This window comes from Symphalangus syndactylus, chromosome 11 (assembly GCF_028878055.3).
Source record: "Symphalangus syndactylus isolate Jambi chromosome 11, NHGRI_mSymSyn1-v2.1_pri, whole genome shotgun sequence".
In the NCBI taxonomy this organism is placed as follows: domain Eukaryota; kingdom Metazoa; phylum Chordata; class Mammalia; order Primates; family Hylobatidae; genus Symphalangus; species Symphalangus syndactylus.
This window is the reverse complement of record NC_072433.2, coordinates 63,606,287-63,624,538: the sequence shown is the minus strand read 5'-3', so window position 1 is coordinate 63,624,538 and position 18,252 is coordinate 63,606,287. Positions and strand designations below refer to the sequence as shown.

The 18,252-nt window shown below is 45.6% G+C and overlaps 1 protein-coding gene across 16 annotated transcripts in view; it reads left to right on the top strand.

The window, feature by feature from the left end:
- The window catches only part of IQCK (IQ motif containing K), a 140,834-nt gene that overhangs the window by 976 nt on the left and 121,606 nt on the right, over positions 1 to 18,252 (top strand). For 15 of the 16 annotated variants that reach the window (XR_008661066.1, XR_010114257.1, XR_010114256.1 and 12 more), the window contains exons 2-4: positions 9,266 to 9,330; positions 12,814 to 12,943; positions 14,458 to 14,555. Coding sequence is in view for 5 of the 16 variants with exons in the window: in XM_055299050.1 (XP_055155025.1) it covers positions 9,266 to 9,330; positions 12,814 to 12,943; positions 14,458 to 14,555 (293 nt within the window). In the remaining 11 variants the exon portion in view is untranslated. The remainder of the gene's footprint in view (positions 1 to 9,265; positions 9,331 to 12,813; positions 12,944 to 14,457; positions 14,556 to 18,252) is intronic. The other variant, XR_008661069.1, reaches the window with a different exon arrangement.

The following is an 18,252-nucleotide window of genomic DNA, read 5'->3' as shown; positions in this document are numbered from 1 at the left end:
CTGCGTAAGCGCTAGTTCTTAATGAATAATGTTGGGTGGTGGTGGTTTTTTTTTTCCTCCACGAAACCATAAGCTCCTCAAGGTCAATGACTCAGATTTTTCATTTGTGTGATCACTCCCTAAGCTGCCTGAAACAGCGCGGTGAAACCCCGTCTCTACTAAAAAAAAAAAAAAATTATCCGGGCGTGGTGGTGTGCGCCTGTAATCCCAGCTGCCTGGGAGGCTGAGGCAGGGCAGGGGAATTCCTCGAACCAGGGAGGTGGAGGTTGCAGTGAGCTGAGATCGCGCCACTGCACTCCAGTCTGGACGACAGAGCGAGACTCCGTCTCAAAAAAAAAAAAAAAAGTGGTTATTTAGCATTCGAAATGTGGTTAATGCAGTTGAGGAACTGAATTTCTTGTTGGACTTTTTTTTTTTTTGAGACGGAGTGTTCGCTCTGTCGCCCAGGCTGGAGTGCAGTGGCGCTGTCTGGGCACACTGCAACCTCCGCCTCCCAGTTTCAAGCAATTATCCCGCCTCAGCTTCCTGAGTAGCTGGGATTACAGGCACCCACCATCATGCCCGGCTAATTTTTTTATTTTGGTAGAGAAGGGGTTTCGCCATTTTGACCAGGCTGGTCTCGAACTCCTGACCTCAGGTGATCTACCTGCCTTGGCCTCCCAAAGTGCTAGGATTACAGGCGTGAGCCACCGGGCCCAGCCTGGACTTAATTTTAATAAATTTAAATAGCCATATTTGGATAGTAGCTACTGTATTGGATAGTGCAGGTCAGTAAATGTTTATCGAATGGAAAAAATGAATGTACCAGTATACATGACTTGAAAGAAGTGGAGAATACAGAGAAGGAAGAGAATAGTAGACTCAGTTGATAGATGCCCTCAAAAGTTGTCTATTTCAACCCCATCCAGTACTTAAATTCCTTCTCCAACCTTACATCATGCTAGAAAAATCCCTTTCATTTTGGATGTTCTCTTTGTCACCTTCACCCCTAGGTCCTTACCTCTGGGTGCTATGACCCAAGGAGCTGCTTACTCTGTCCCAAAGAATCTACTCAGATATTTAACGGTAGTTATTATGGCTGCCTTTCCCCCAGAGCTTTCACTTCTCCAAGCCAAACAGTTTCTTATAATACAGTTTACTAGAGGATTGTTGGAAAAGTTACTCAGCCTCATCCGTAAGAGACAGATAATTGTTGTACCTTCCTCACAGGGCTGTTGTGGGGACCAAGTAAGCTAATGTATGAAAAGGTGCTTAGCACAGTGCCTGGCATTTTAAAAGTAGTCAATAAATGTTCATTATTGTTGACAAAGAAACATGCCTTGTGTTGTGATTTACACACCGAATTTATTTTGGTCAAATAGGCCTCTAGAGAGAAAGCAAAGACAAAGGGTTTTGGTGCTCTCTGAAAAGCAAGTGAATTGATGCCACTTATAAAATGATAGAGTTACAGAATGAGGTCAGGCATGGTGGCTCACCCCTGTAATCCCAACACTTTGGGAGGCTGAGGCAGGTGGATCATCTGAGGTCAGGAATTGGAGACCAGCCTGGCCAACATGTTGAAACTCTGTCTCTACTAAAAATATAAAAACTAAGTCGGGCGTGGTGATGGGTAATCCCAGCTACTCAGGAGACTGAGGCAGGAGAATTGCTTGAACCTGAGAGGCGGAGGTTGCAATGACCTGAGATGGTGCCACTGCACTCCAGCCTGGGTGACAAAGTGAGAATCCATCTAGAAAAAAAAAAAAATTCAATGAGGTCAACATTGGCAAACTATACACATGGGCACAGTGATGATGATTATAACCTAGATGGATAAACCCAATTCTTAAACATCTAACAAATGCAGTTTTCTATAACATGTAGTAAATTCAGTTTCTCACAACAAACATGAAAAAACAGGCTTTGTAGTAATCCTATCTTTGAGGTTAAGTACTACATTCTATTAAGATAGTCTCCATTCAAAAGACAAATTAGCATACAGACCTGCCAGAAACTCAATTTCATGAAGACAAAATACAAAGTAGGTAAATATCTAACTTACACAGACCTTAACCAACCTGACTAGCGCTCTTTTGTATGTATGTGCATGCTCACCACTATAACTTATTTGTACATATTCTTCAGTTTTCTCTCTCATCTTTCCAGTGACAACTGAGTTTTGTATTCTAAAAAGCGCTTGTGTTAGTATCAATAAACGTCTTCCCGGCCAACACTTCTAATCAAATCTTATAGTAGTTTGTGACTTGCTGTGTTCATGGTTTTAATCAAGACAATCAAAGGATGTGGGGCTTAACAGTTTCCTTTTTTTTTTTTTTTTTTTTGGAGATGAGGTCTGGCTCTGTCACCCAGGCTGCAGTGCAGTGGCGCAATCTCGGCTCACTGCAACCTCTGCCTCCCAGATTCAAGCAATTCTCCTGCCTCAGCCTCCCGAATAGCTGGGATTACAGGTGCCCACCACCATGCCTGGCTAATTTTTTGTAGAGTTGGGGTTTTGCCGTGTTGGCCGGGCTGGTCTCTAACACCTGACCTCAAGCAGTCTGCCCGCCTCATCCTCCCAAAGTGCTGGGATTACAGGCATGAGCCACTGCGCCCGGCCTTACAGTTTCCTATTTTGATATGCTATGATTACTCTTATCAGCATCCTCACTATTGTCATTGGTTCATCACTTAATCAAGCACTCTCTGGCTTTAGCCCCCAATGCTGTTGTAAAATCTGGTCTTTCATTTCACCTGCCAGATAACGACATGGATCAGTTGTGAATCAATACTTGTTCCTCCAGCACAACCACTGAGCCAGCTGAAGAAAGATGACCCCAACTGTCTCTCAGCACTGCTCAGCAATCAGCATCTCTCAGTGCCTTCTCCCATTGCCTGGTTCTACTAGTCCAAATTTCTAACACCTCCTGAAATGTTCTGTGACACCTCTTAGCATAGGAGGCATTCACTGAGTCAGGCAGTCAGGAGTAGGGAGGGAGTCCGCTAACATCCATCTGTACACGTGGAAGAAGCTCTCACCCCGCTACTCGCCACTCAGCTCTCCATCTCTGCTTACCATCCCCTTGCCATTCCAGGATCCTGCTTTATCACTCACCTCCTCTACTACGCCTTTAACTTCTTTACTAGCTTTTTCCTCCAAACACCCCTGTCCTGTCATCTCAGGAAGAAACCTCCACCTTGACCCTATATCCTCTTCCAGTTCCTATCAGTCTTTCATTCCTATTCCCTTATCAACCAAGGGCAGACCAGCTTCTTCCTTATTTCTCCGAAGAAATTGTTCTTAAGCATTGAGCCAACTTGTATCTACCAGAGCTGGGAACTGTTTTCAATGCTGGGCCAGGCATGACTGCAGGCACTGTTTTAGACGCCAACAACTTACCTCCATCTCCACGAGTGTTACCATCGTTCACTTAGCTACCCAGTCCAGACTTTTTTTTTTTTTTCTTCCTTGAGACAGAGTCTCGCTCTGTTGCCCAGGCTGGAGTACAGAGGTGCGATCTCTGCTCACTGCAACTTCCGCCTCCCGGGTTCAGGCAGTTCCCCCACCTCAGCCTTCTGAGTAGCTGGGATTACAGGCACTCACCACCACACCCGGCTAATTTTTGTATTTTTAGATGGGGTTTCACTATGTTGGCCAGGCTGGTCTTGAACTCCTGACCTCAGGTGATCCACCCGCCTCAGCCTCCCAAAGTGCTGGGATTACAGGTGTGAGCCACCGCATCTGGCCTGCTTCCCTTTCACTTTCCACGGCCCCACACTCTAATTTGCCAATCCTTATAGATTCTACCTGTTTAATATCTCCCACCATCCCCACCCTGCCTCCACTCCCCACCCCCGCCAGTCTTCATGTCTGCTGCCTTAGATCAGGCGCTTGCCACCCCCTGCTTAGATTGCTGCTGTGGCTTCTTAATTGAGGCAGGCCTCCTTCCAGACCACATCCCACTGGCTGTCGTAGGAACCTCTGTAAAATTCAAATCTAATCGCATCATGCTGTGACCTACAATGATTTTCATAGCTTACGTGATAAACTCCTTAGCTTAACCCTTAAGCTTCTTAACGTCCCATCTCTGTTTTCTTAGTTCATGACATACCATTCACCCAAATCATCCTAATGGCAACCATTTATTGAGCTGCTATTTATGTGCCAGGCATTGTGCTAGGTGCATTACTTCTCATTTAAGCCTCAGCAACAGATGAGGAAATTGAGGCTTAGAAAGGTTAGGAAACTTGCCCAAAGTAAGTGGCAAGGTCGGCTGCAAACTCAAGTCTGTTTTGACTCTCAGGTTCAAACCCTTGAAGAAGACACGAGCATGGTTTTAAAGCATAGACTGGGAGCACCTACATCAAAATCTGGATACATGTTAAAATGCAGCTTCCTGGCCGGGCGTGGTGGCTCAAGCCTGTAATCCTAGCACTTTAGGAGACCGAAGGGGCTGGATTGCCTGAGCTCATGAGTTCGAGACCAGCCTGGCCAACATGGTGAAACCCCATCTCTACTAAAATAAAAAATAAGAAAAATTAGCCAGGCGTGGCAGTGTGCACCTGTAGTCCCAGCTACTCAGGAGGCTGAGGCAGGAGAATCGCTTGAACCCAGAAGGAGGAGGTTGCACTGAGCCGAGATCATGCCATTGCACTCCAGCCTGGGCGACAGAGTGAGACTCTGTTTCAAAAAAAAAAAAAATGCAGCTTCCTTGGCTCCCCTTCCTGGCCTGATGGGCCAGACTCCTTGGGGGTGAGTCTTTGAGTTCTGCATTTTAAACAAGCACTTCGGTACCACTGTTGTGTTGTGTACTTGGAGTCACACAAAACTGTTCCTCCAATACACCATACTATTCCTCTCCTCCATGCCTTTCCACAAGCTTTGTCTCTTCCTGGAACATCCCTGCCTTCTCATTTATCTCTCTAGACTCAGTCCACGTGGCCTCTCTTCTGGAAAGCCTTCTGTAATTCCTCAGGCCAATTTCAAAGCTCCTTTCCCCTCCTCTAGGCTGTGGTTGAAGCCCTCTACAGCAATACTTTCACTTATCATAACCCCTGGTTTATCATTCGTCCCCTCTCTGGAACATAAGCTCCTCTGCCCCGTTCATCTGGCTCTCCAGCAACCTGGTACAACCTCCCACTATAGTATATGCCTGTCAAATGTTGGTCTGATTCACTCCCAGCATCACCTTCCTGTTCCATCCCCTTCCAATAAGCTACTGTGGGTCAATGCTACATTTTTGTTGTTGGGTTTTTTTTTGTTTTTGAGTCGGAGTCTGGCTCTGTCACCCAGGCTGGAGTGCAGTGGTGCGATCTCGGCTCACTGCAAGCTCCACCTCCCGGGTTCACGCCATTCTCCTGCCTCAGCCTCCTGAGTAGCTGGGACTACAAGTGCCTGCCGCTACGCCCGGCTAATTTTGTTTTTGTATTTTTAGTAGAGACAGGGTTTCACCGTGTTAGCCAGGATGGTCTCGATCTCCCGACCTTGTGATCTGCCCGCCTCGGCCTCCCAAAGTGCTGGTATTACAGGCGTGATCCACCGTGCCTGGCCACCAGTCAGTGCTATATTTTAATTGTTTCTATCAGGAACATGTTCAGCTGCAAACAGCAGAAAGCCCAACTCATAATGGCCTAAACAAAAACATTTAATTATTCTCACATCCCAGAAGTTGAGGGGAGAGGGTTCACTTGTGGCACAGGGGCTCCACTCTGCCAACAAGTTTCCAGGCTCCTGCTCTGCCTCTCCTAAAATGTTGCCTTTGTTGCATAAAACGAACAGCAACTTTCACTTGTTCATAATGTTTATTTAATATGCATGTAACATTAAATTCTCCTAATCAATTAATGCCATTTATAACCTTTGGTAATTGAAAGATTGTAAACATTTATACATTTAATATACCTGATTTAAAAAAAAATTTTTTTAATTTTTATTTTTTTGAGACAGGCTGATGCCCAGGCTGGAGTGCAGTGGTGTGATCGTACTTACTACAGCCTCAACCTCCCAGGCTCAGGCGATCCTCCCACCTAAGCTGCCAAGTAGCTGGGATTACAGGCGTGCGCCACCACACCCAGCTAATTTTTATATTTGTTGTAGAGACAGGGTTTTGCTGTGTTGCCCAGGCTGGTCTTGAACTCGTAGGCTCCAACAGTCTGCCCACCTTGGCTTCCCAAAACGTTAGGATTACAGGTGTGAGCCTGTAATCCATGCCTGGGCCCCTGAGTTAAGTATTTCTAATGCAGAACAGAGCAGATAAGCACACTTTTCTAAGCACTGAAACAACTCTTGGAAATGGAATTAATTAAACTATGGTAAATCAAGTTGTTTTAAAGAGTCCAGTACTCTACAAACTTAAATTCTTTTATGCCTTTCAATGTAAAAGCATCAGTCTGTAATCATACTTCAGATTGAAACCATAGGGAAAACTGACATTCTCAAATATGTTAGATTCTCTTAAACGTTACAAAGGTTTTAAGTAACAGGTCAGATTGTCTTGAAGCTAAAGTATTTTCCTATACTTCATACTTCTACATAATCATTTCAACTGTATGTCTTTTGTGATCGTATGATGAAGAAATTTGTGTTTTTTCCATCAAATTTAAGTGAACTCCTGAGAGATTTCTTTTTTTTTTTTTTTTTTTTTTTTTGAGACGGAGTCTCGCTCTGTTGTCCAGGCTGGAGTGCAGTGGCGCAGTCTCTGCTCACTGCAAGCTCTGCCTCCTGGGTTCACGCCATTCTCCTGCCTCAGCCTCCCGAGTAGCTGGGACTACAGGCGCCCGCCACCAAGCCCGGCTAAGTTTTCTATTTTTAGTAGAGATGGGGTTTCATCATGTTAGCCACAATGGTCTCGATCTCCTGACCTCGTGATCCGCCCGCCTTGGCCTCCCAAAGTGCTGGGATTACAGGCGTGAGCCACCGTGCCCACTCCAGAACTCCTGAGAGATTTCACTGGAAAAAATATGATAGCAAGTAATAAAGAAATGCAAATAAAAGAAAATACCATTTTTTTCTTTTACATGTGTTGAAAAACTTTTAATGTATAAGACTGATTATACTCTAGAGAAACAGGCAGTGTCACTATTGGGAGTACAAGTGACTAAACTTTCTGGAGAAAAGTTTGGCAATTTGGCCCAATTTTTAAATTATTTTTTCCTTTGACAAAAAAAATTCCACATCTAAGGATCCTACCAAAATACCTCTCTGTGGATTAATGATGTTTGTATAAAGATGTTCATTGAAACATTGTTTATAATAATAAAATAATGGGAACAACCCAAATGCCCATTAAGAGTACACTGGTTAAATAAATGTGGCACGTCATGTATGTAGCAACATTGAAAGGAGTCTCATATTTAACACACAGAATGGTTCATAGCAGGTAATGGGCTTACAATAGATATAAATGAATGAATAAGGCATCAAAAGTAACTTACCATATGGTTGGTTCTGTTCATCCATTCATTCATTCATTCAGCCAGTATTCTGTGGGGAAATAATGGTGAGACAACAGATCCGGGCCCTTCCCTCACAAAACATATAGCCTATTAGAAAAGATAGTCATTAATGCCAGGCATGGTGGCTGAATCCTGTAATTCCAGCACTTTGGGAGGCCAAGGTGGGCAGATCACTTGAGATCAGGAGTTCGAGACAAGCCTGGCCAACATGATGAAACCCTGTCTCTATAAAAATACGAAAATTAGCCGGGCATGATGGTGGGTGCCTGTAATCCCAGCTACTTGGGAGGCTGAGGCAAGAGAATTGCTTGAAGCTGGGAGGCGGAGGTTGTAGTAAGCCGAGATCATACCACTGCACTCCAGCCTGGGCGACAGAGCAAGACTCGGTCTCAAAAAAAAAAAGAAAGAAAAGAAAAGATAGTCACTAATTTTTATAAATTTCAAATAAGGCAAAAACTGAGTTATGAAGAAAAAGGACAAAGTGTTATGTGGTTCTATGCATGGGCACTTTGACCTAGCCTGGGAAATTGAAAGTAAACAAATGTATCGTGTATTATATACATATATTAGTAAATACATTGGCATGCTACCACTGGGAGGCCAAGGCGGGCGGATTGCCTGAGTTCAGGAATTCGAGACCAGCCTGGGCAACAGGGTGAAACCCCATCTCTACTAAAATACAAAAAATTTGTCCGGTATGGCAGCATGTGCCTGTAGTCCCAGCTACTCGGGAGGCTGAGGCAGGAGAATTTCTTGAACCCGGGAGGCAGAGGTTGCAGTGAGCCGATATCACGCCACTGCACTCCAGCCTGGGCAACAGATCGAGACTTTGTCGCCCCCCCCCGCCTCCCCCCAAAAAAAAAATTTGGTTGGATCTATGCCATATCTAACAATGGTTTTAGGGTTGCAATAGGACTAGGTGTGACTTTTACACTCTACATAAGACATCCCTATGTTATTTGAAATTTTCTTTCAATAAGTATGTCTTGCTTTTGTAATCAGAAAGAAGTATAAATGTATACATTTTAAACCCAAATAAACAATTTCACACTATATCAATGGTTCCCAAGGCAGCTGGGGAAGAAGGGTGAATTTACATGCTTGCCGGAGAGGAAGAAAAATGGTAGAGCTTGGGCTGATATGGTAGGCAGAATTCTAAGATAGCCCCCAATATTCTTGCCACCTCGTGAACACACCTCAGTTATTCAATCAAACGTTAGTCTAGGTGTGGCTGTCAGAAGATTTTCCAGATATGTTTAAAGCTTTTAACCAGCTGACTTTAAATTAGGGAGATTAGGTCAGTGCTGGGATTACAGGCATGAGCCACCGCTCCTGGCCTATTTTATTAATAATTTTTTTTTAGATAGTCTCGCTCTTGTCTTTCAGGCTGGCTGGAGTGCAGTGGCAGGATCTTGGCTCACTGCAACCTCTGCCTCCCGGGTTCAACTGATTCTCCTGCATCAGCCTCCCAAGTAGCCGGGATTACAGGCACCAGCCACCATGCCCAGCTAATTTTTGTATTTTTAGTAGAGACGGGGTTTCATCTGGTTGGCCAGGCTGGTCTCGAACTCCTGACCTCAGGTGATCCTCCTGCCTCGGCCTCCCAAAGTGCTGGGATTACAGGTGTGAGCCACCACACCCGGCCTCTTGCTGATTTTAAATACCATCAAATGTTAACTTTAAATTACATTAAATGTTAACCTGTCATGGCCAGTTGTTTTTTCATTTCTGTACACCACCAGCCAAAATAAGAATGTTTTATTCAGAGAGAAGGAAATTACACCAGAAACTCTAGTGAAGTATGGAATTGAGGATTTTTTTCCCTTCCCTTTAGAGTATGAAGCTGAGCAGCCTCCCTTTCCAGAAGGATATAAAGTCAAACAGGAGCCTGTGATTACGGTGAGTATTACCCAGGCCTCAACCTAAGCAAGAAGCTCTTAAATGAGAATAGCATTGATGGCCTGTCAATGTCACTGAGTTCAGGAGGTGGGAAAGAGAAGGCACTGGAGCGAGAACCAGAAACTTGGGGCCAATCCCAGCTCTAATACTAACAGTTTGGCCGGGCACGGTGGCTCACGCTTGTAATCCCAGCACTTTGGGAGGCCGAGGCGGGCGGATCATGAGGTCACGAGATCGAGACCACGGTGAAACCCCGTCTCTACTAAAAAATACAAAAAATTAGCCGGGCGCGGTGGCGGGCGCCTGTAGTCCCAGCTACTCGGAGGCTGAGGCAGGAGAATGGCGTGAACCCGGGAGGCGGAGCTTGCAGTGAGCCGAGATTGCGCCACTGCACTCCAGCCCGGGCGACAGAGCGAGACTCTGTCTCAAAAAAAAAACAACAAAAAAAAACAAAAACAGTTTGACTTAGAGGGCATCACATAACGTCTTTGAGCGTTAGTTTCGGCATCTATCTATCTATTTGTCGGTCTATCTATCTATCTATCTATCTAATCTATTTTTTGAGACAGGCTCTTGCCCTGTCGCCCAGGTTGGAGTGCAGTGGCACAATCTTAGTTCACTGCAACCTCAGTAGCTGGGACTACAGGCACCCGCCACCGTGCTTGGGATTTTTTGTCGAGACGGGGTTTCACCATGTTGTCCTGGCTGGTCTCATACTCCTGACTTCAAGTGATCTGCCTGCCTCAGTCTCCCAAAGTGTTGGGATTACAGATGTGAGCCACTGCTCCCAGCCAGGTTTCTGCATTTATTAAGTGGGACAGATAATCCTTGACTAACTCACAGGGCTTCTGTGGGGCTCACATGAGATCCTGGATGAGAAGAGCCTTTGCAGTGGATCTAACACTGTGTCCATGTGAGGGACAGTTGCAGATAGACCAAGTTTCTCTGCATGCCAGGGTAGACAAGATGAAGACTGTGCTAAGGAGAGAGGGCTAAGGACAGGGCAGCCAGGAAGAGAGGCCCTCATGAAGTCTACCTTGGAATTAGGAGCTTAACAGAGTTTAAAATTTTTAAAAAGCAAGGCTCTGAGAGATGAAGGGACTTGAGCACGGTAACACAGATGGAATCAAAACCTGTTTCTCGACTTCTATTAATTTCCATCACTGCCGCTGCCTCTGACAGAGACATTGCGTCTAAAAACTTTTCTTGTTCTGTGATTGTTCCTTTTCTCCTAGCATCCTGTTCTTGCTTTATGGATGTGATTCTTTCTCAAATTTCTCTGCAGATAAAAATCACAGTTCTCTTCCCTGAATTCTCTGTGCTTCTTCCAGGGTCAGCTGTTCTGACAATATGTGTTGATCTTCGTCTCTTGTGCTATGATCTTCTTGACCTGTATAAAGAGATTTGATTGTTTATTTAAAACGTACAATGGTCCTGAGTGGATTTTTCTATATAGCTGGTATATTAGGGTTCTCCAGAGAGACAGAATCAGTAGGATATATAGAGAGATACATATATGAGAGGGGATTTTCTGGGGTAATTGGCTCACACGATTATGGAGGCTGAGAACTCCTACATTAGGCTGTCTGCAAGCTGGAGAACCAGGGAAGCTGGTAGAGTGGCTCATTCCAAATCCAAAAGCCTCAGAGCCAGGAAGAAACAACAGTGTAACTACCAGTCTGAGGGCCTCTGTTTATGATACATTGCAGGGTTACATGGAAATCTAGCTGGACTTAATTAGCCTCTGAGAGCCCCAGGGACCACTGGTGAGAGCCCTGGAGTCTCAAAGCCAGAGAACCTGGAGTTCTGAGGTCCAAGGGCAGGAGAAGAAGGGCGTCCTAGCTCCAGAAGAGAGCAAGAATTCAGCCTTCCTCAACTTTTTGTTCGTTCCAGGCCCTCAGCCAATCCAATGGTGCCTGCCCACACTGAGGATAGATCTCCACTCAGTCCACCAACATATACACCAGTCTCTTCCAGAAAACCCTTGCAGACATATCCAGACATAATGCTCTGCTAGTTACCTAGGTATCCCTTACTCCAGTCAAGTTGACACTGAAAATTAACCATCACAGTATCACGGCTGGTGTGGCTTTCTCCTACTGCTGTACATGTGGGTTTGTTTTCTGGATGGGTCTCTTCTATGAATATCAGCAAAACACTGACTGGGTGCTCATGAAGGGTGATTGTCCACTGGCCGACTTTTCTTCAGGGTGAACAGGCAGAGAGTCGGTATTTTGGGATTGGGCGGCGGTGGGGGGGTCTCTAAATCAACTTTTTCTTTCTTTCTTTTTGAGACAGGGTCTCACTCTGTCATTAGGTTGGAGTGCAGTAGTTCACTTCCTGGGCTCAAGCGATCTTCCCGCCTCTTCCTCCCAAAGTACTGGGACTACAGTCGTATGCCACCAGTGCCAGCTAATTATTTTTTAATTTTAGTAGAGATGAGGTCTCACTATGTTGCCCAGGCTGGTCTCAAACTCCTAGACTCAAGACATCTGCCCTCCTTGGCCTCTCAGAGTGCTGGAATCACAGGCATGAGCCACCACGCCCAGCCCAATTTTTTTTTCTTTCGCTACCATCATAGTGCCCTAAGTGGTTCTAAATGTTCTACTCCTTTTCAGGCTGTTTCATTGGTTTACAGAAGAGTTCCTGGAGAGGAGGGGGAGCTGGAGATCCAGCTGGTGTGAACACAGCTTTATGATATTGAGGGACCAGAAAGAAGCCTGAGGGGAGTGTGGGCAGCAGGCCAAGTTAGCCCAGCCGGATTTCCACCCAGCCTCGCCATGTATCATTCCATTCTTGTTCCCACCCTGTGCAGTGCCTGTCAACTTGAGTGTTGAGTCCCTTTGGGATCTTTTGGGAGGATGGACATCTGTCCTCTGGGGCAGCTTCCTCCTGTGACTGTTGCTTCCACTCTTGCTTCTTTTATTTATTTGTTTTTTTGAGATGGAGTTTCACTCTTGCTGCCCAGGCTGGAGTGCAATGGCGCGATCTCAGCTCACTGCAGCCTCCGCCTCCTGAGTTCAAGCAATTCTCCTGCCTCAGCCTTCCAAGTAGCTGGGATTACAGGCACCCGCCACCACGCCCGGCTACATTTTTGTATTTTTAGTAGAAATGGGGTTTCACCATGTTGGCCAGGCTGGCTTTGAACTCCTGATCTCAGGTGATCCGTCTGCCTCAGCCTCCCAAAGTGCTGGGATTACAGGCGTGAGCTTCTTGCTTCTTGAGTGAGGCTTCATCCCTGGTGTTTTGGATATGTTTACAAATGTCTCATCCGCAGATGCTCCTTCTTTTCTCTATCAGGAGTTTCTGCCTTGTTGTTTATAGGTGTCTCAGGAGGGAAGGGAGACAAAGATCTGTGCTCAGCGTACCCCCTTGAACCTTGAAGTCTGATGTAGAATTTTATTCCTTCATAAGGTTATACCAGAAAATACAATTATTTAAGCTGTTTGAATGAATTGCCCCCCCTCCCCTGTCTGCCTCCAGGTTGCGCCAGTAGAGGAAATGCTTTTTCATGGCTTCAGTACAGAGCACTATTTTCCAGTTTCCCATTTCACCATGATCTCACATACACCCTGTCCTCAAGATAAATCGGAAACAGTCAACCCAAAAACATGTGAGTAAGAGAGATGCCATCTTTTATAATTTGGGGCTTTTACCATTGCAGAACCACAGGGTGGGTATGGAGGCGGACAGATAGACCTCAGAGAGACCACATACATAAGAAAGAATGTGTTCTTGTTTTATTTTTAAGAGAAATGTCCTTTATTTCACTGATTTATCTTTAAGGTTAAAAATGTAATAAAGATAAGTAACAAAAAGCATACTTTGATTTTACATTAAATGAAAAGTAGGAAAAGAGAACAGTAAACAAATGTAGCCAGCTGTGATGGCTCATGCCTGTAATATCAGCACTTTGAGAGACCAAGGCAGGAGGATTGCTTGAGCCCAAGGAGATCCCATCTCTACATCTCTAAAAAAATTTAAAAAAAAATTATCACCAGATGCAGTGGCTCATGCCTATAATCCCAGCACTTTGGGAGGCTGAGGCAAGAGGATCACTTGAGGTCAGGAATTCGAGACCAGCCTGGCCAACATGGTGAAACCCTGTCTCTACTAAAAATACAAAAATTAGCTGGGCATGGTGGCAGGAGAATTGCTTGAACCTGGGAGGCGGAGGTTGCAGTGAGCTGAGATCGTGCCACTGCACTCCAGCCTGGGCAACAGAGCGAGACTCCATCACAAAAAAAAAAAAAAATTATCCAGGCATGGTGGTGCACACTGGTAACCCTAGCTATTTGGGAGGCTGAGGCAGGAGAATTGCTTGCACTCGGGAAGCAGAGGTTGCAGTGAGCTGAGATCGCACCACTGCGTCCCAGCCTGGGCGACAGAGCAAGAAAAAAAAAATTAGCTGGGCGTGGTGGCAGGTACTTGCAGTCCCAGCTACTTGGGGAGGCTAAGGTGGGAAGATTGCTTGAGCCTGAGAGGTCCAGGATGCAGTGAGCTATGATTGTGCCACTGCACTCCAGCCTGGGCGACAGAGTGAGACTCTGTCTCAAAAAAAAAAAAAAAAAAAGTAAAAACTAGAAGAAAACATCATCATGCTTCCCTGCTTTGTGTGTGGAAGCAGGGGTGTATACTGCAGATCTGAGTCATAGTTCTTTGGGCCCTCCCTGGTACCAGACCCTCTCCTGCTGGTTTGTTCTGTGCCTTCTGCATGCCTTGGGCCTTGGCTAATGACTGCCTTTATTACCGTGACCTTAAGACCTTACCCATTATACTCTCACTCCCAATTCCTCTGTGCTCCCATTTCCTACCACACTCCCCTTGTTTTTGTCCCTCCGGCCACACTGGCCCCCTTGCTATTCCTGCTTTGGGGCATAACAAGCTGGTGGACCTGGCCTTATGTAGGATACTTCCTACATCTTCACCAGACTATAGAGGCTCAGAGGGACATTTTAAGTTACTTTAGCTATACAGCCCAGCTCTGCAGTCTGGAACAAAATATAACATCTAAGATCATGTGATTGAATGGACAGTACCTTTTTCTGGCTGAAAAGTAAACATTTCTCCCAGATTAGCTTGGGCCACTGGGGATTTGCAGGGGGAATTTTTGTTTGTTTGTTTTAGGTTCTCCCAAAGAATATTTGGAAACTTTCATCTTTCCTGTTCTGCTTCCCGGAATGGCTAGTCTGCTTCACCAAGCGAAGAAAGAAAAATGTTTTGAGGTCAGTTGTTTGGCAGGATTTCTTTATTTTAAGATTCTCAATCATTCATTATTATCAGATGATAGCTCATTGTCTTGGTACCATCAAGTTGTTCTCCAGATGACCTCTTCGGGAGGGAAAGCCTGTGTTTGGGGTCACTTACCCAGTTCCAGCCACACCATCTAGTTGTGCACATACATGCGCTGCCATCTGTCTGGCCACTTGGACTCCAGAGAGCTTTTCCGCCTTGCTTGGCCTCCTGCCTGCCCTTCTCCTGTGCAGTTTGGCATCCACCAGGTTTCTTGGGTCTTCAGCTTCTGTTTATTACATGCACTGATTAAAGCTCTCCTTGGCCAGGCACAGTGGCTCATGCCTATAATCCCAGCACTTTGGGAAGCTGAGGTGGGAGGATCACTTGATGCCAGGAGCTCAAGATCACTGGGCAACATAGTGAGACCTCCATCTCTAAAAAAATTTTTTTTTTAAAAAATTAGCTAGGTATGGTGGTGCATACCTATAGTCTCAGCTACTCAAGAGGCTGAGGCAGGAAGATCCCTTGAGGCCCGAAGTTTGAGTTTGCAGTGATCCATGATCACGCCACTGCACTCCAGCCTGGGCAATAGCAAGACCCCCGGCTCAAAAAAAAAGTCCCACAAAACTCTGCTTACTTCCTACTTGGCTCTGGATTGATTGTTCCCCCTGGCATCTCTCTACTCCATGCCAACTGTCATGAATGTAAACTGCTTGCAGAGAGTCTTGGAACACAGTAAGTGCTCAGTAAATAACAGTTAACATCACACTGCAGAGAATCAACTTCTCTGCAGGGAAGTTTTAGTTTAGTATCTTTTTTCTTTTTGAGACAGGGTCTTGCTCTGTTTTCAGGCTGGGGTGCAGTGGCGTAATCATGGCACACTGCAGCCTCAACCCCCAGGGCTCAGTTGATCCTCCCACCTCAGCTTCCTGAGCAGCTGGGACTACAGGTAGGCACCACCACTCCTGGCTAATTTTTTTTTTTTTTTTGTAGATACTGGGCAAAAACTTGGTAAACTCAGTACAAACCGAGTTCTGATGCTGGCCTACGCCCACGTGGATACCCTTAGAGTTTCCCTCTTTTCCGTAGTTCACTGGATACTTTGGGTGTATGTGTTCCCTGCACAGTTTTGAATTCTAGAATTTTGGATGATCCAGATGAAGAGAGTAAAATTACAACATTTATTATTGACCAGGCACTCACTCTGTGCCAGGCACTTTGCTGAGTGCTGCATCTTCCATTATTGCAGTTGCTCTCCCCAGCCATGTGAGCTTCCTTCTATTATTATTATCTGCACTCTGCAGAGGAGAAAATGTAGGGACACAGAGGCCTGAAACATGATCAAGGGTGAATGGCAGAGTTAGGAGTCAAATCCAGATTAAATGATTCAAAATGATACTAAAGGCCGGGCACAGTGGCTCATGCCCATAATCCCAGCACTTTGGGAGGCCAAGGCAGAAGGATGGTCTGAGCCCAGGAGTTCGAGACCAGTCTGGGCAACAAAGTGAGACCCAGTATTTACAAAAAAAAAAATTAGCCAGGCATGGTGGTGCATACCTGTAGTCCCAGCTGCTCATGGGGCTGAGGTGGGAGGATCAACTGAGCCCTGGAGGTTGAGGCTGCAGTGTGCCATGATCATGCCACTGCGCCCCAGCCTGGAAACAGAGCAAGACCCTGTCTCAAAATGAAAAAAAAAGATACTAAAAAAGTCGGCAGTAATGACGGTGTAAGCCCCAATGAGTTTGACACATCCTGGGTCTATAAAATTATCCATAGTTAATGATATCACCCAACTAGTTGCCCTTCAGCACAGGGTTCCCATCTGAGAACTGCCTACTGCCGTGCTGGTACTTCTATGTACTGAGGAAATAAGGTTTTCCCATGTTCTAGCAAATACCCGATGTTTCCTCAGCAATGCCTTGACAGTATCCTGCCCCACTTGCCTCTTAATCACTCCATATTATACCTCCCCCTAATTGCCTGCCACTTAATCTGCTCAGCATAACATTCCTTTGACAGGCCTCACCATGACAGTTGTGTCTTTACTTGAGGCAGAAATGGATGATGAGACATTGATCAGAATTTGGGTAGCACGCTTAGAAAGGAAGAATTTGGGATACACCTCTGGGCCGTGGTTCACCATTTGACAACAGTGGATCCACATAATGAAGTCACTAGCCCTCAGCCTAGCTTTCAAGGCTCTGCCTAGTTCATTTGTTCAATGATTCCTTCCTTCCTTCCTCCCTCCGTCCCTCCCCCGCAGTGCTCCCCTTCCCGATGGTACCCTCCACCCAAGCAGAACCACTTGAGTTCGCTCCACCAGCCCCCACCTCACGGCCTCTGTGCATCTGCTCCTGCTTTTTTTAGAAAAAAATCCCTGAGCTCCTCTTCTCTGCATATTTAACTTCTACTTGTTTTTCCAAACTCAGCTCCATAACTTCTCTCTCAAGCTTCCAGTTCCCTGCTGGGCTCAAACTAGAAGTAATTGATCCCAACTCTCAGATTTCAGAGTATTTCATCTGTTCCTCATTTTATGGCAAATTAAGACATCCTTAATTAAGACATTCTTAGCCCACATATACTTAATTTTATGCATGTCTGTCTCCCCCCGTATTTTAAGTTCCTTGAGGACAGATTCTCTGATTTATTTTTATATCTCTAGTCAATGCTATCCAATGCCTAGCACATGGTGAACATAGAGTTGGCCCTTGATAAATATTAAATAAGTGAGTGCATGATTATACACCAGGGAATGTCACTATTACTATGTCCTTGACCAAAACCCAGCTTCCTTCTATCTGGGAAGGCTGTTCTGTTGGACTTATCCCTGGAGAAATTCCCTGGAGGGATGAGGGAAGAAGATATGCATCTATTTCATGAGTTTAGTTGATGGGGGAGAACAGTGGGGGGCAAATGGCACAGTCTGACCCCCCCATATATTAATTATGCAAGTAATTAGTAAATTGGGCCTTGATTTATAGCGTAGCAGTTAAGAGCAACACTTGAGTCAAAGTTACCTGATTTTGAAGTCCACCTCCATCCCAACTGGCAGCCCAGCCCAGGACAAGTCATTTCATCTTTCTGAGCCATTATCACTTCCTTCCATGTAAAATGAGGCTGACCATAGCATCTGCTCATGGGATTATTATGCTGATGAAATGAGGTAGCTCATGTAAAGTGCTTAGGCCAGTCCCTGGAACCTAGGAAGAACTCAATACATGTTAACTTATCTCAGTGATACAGTGGTACAGGTACTTCCCAGATAGGGTGGGTTACACCTGCTACCTGAGTGGTGTCACTCTTGTTCCTTGGCCATCTAGAGTCCTTATTCAGGACTTGGTCCCAGTTCCCAGAAAAACCATCCAATTCCACAGTGATCTTGCAAGGAGGGTTTGTTTTATGGGTCCTCTCATGGGAAGGTGGGGAAGAGGGTTGTGTTGGCACTTATCAAGCAATACTTCGTTAATCCTCTCTGGAAGCATTTCTGACCCTCCAGGAACCCCCTCCCCATGCTCACTCTGCAGACCCCTTTTGGATCCTGAACAATTCAGCTGTGGCTCTCAGCTTGCATGGCCCACTCAGCAAGGCCAAGCCCAGCATGCAGCTTTCCCTCCTCTCTTAAATGCAATTCAGCCATCATGTAGCCCTTGCAGGTGGAACTGGGGGTGGGGGCTTCACATCTCTCAC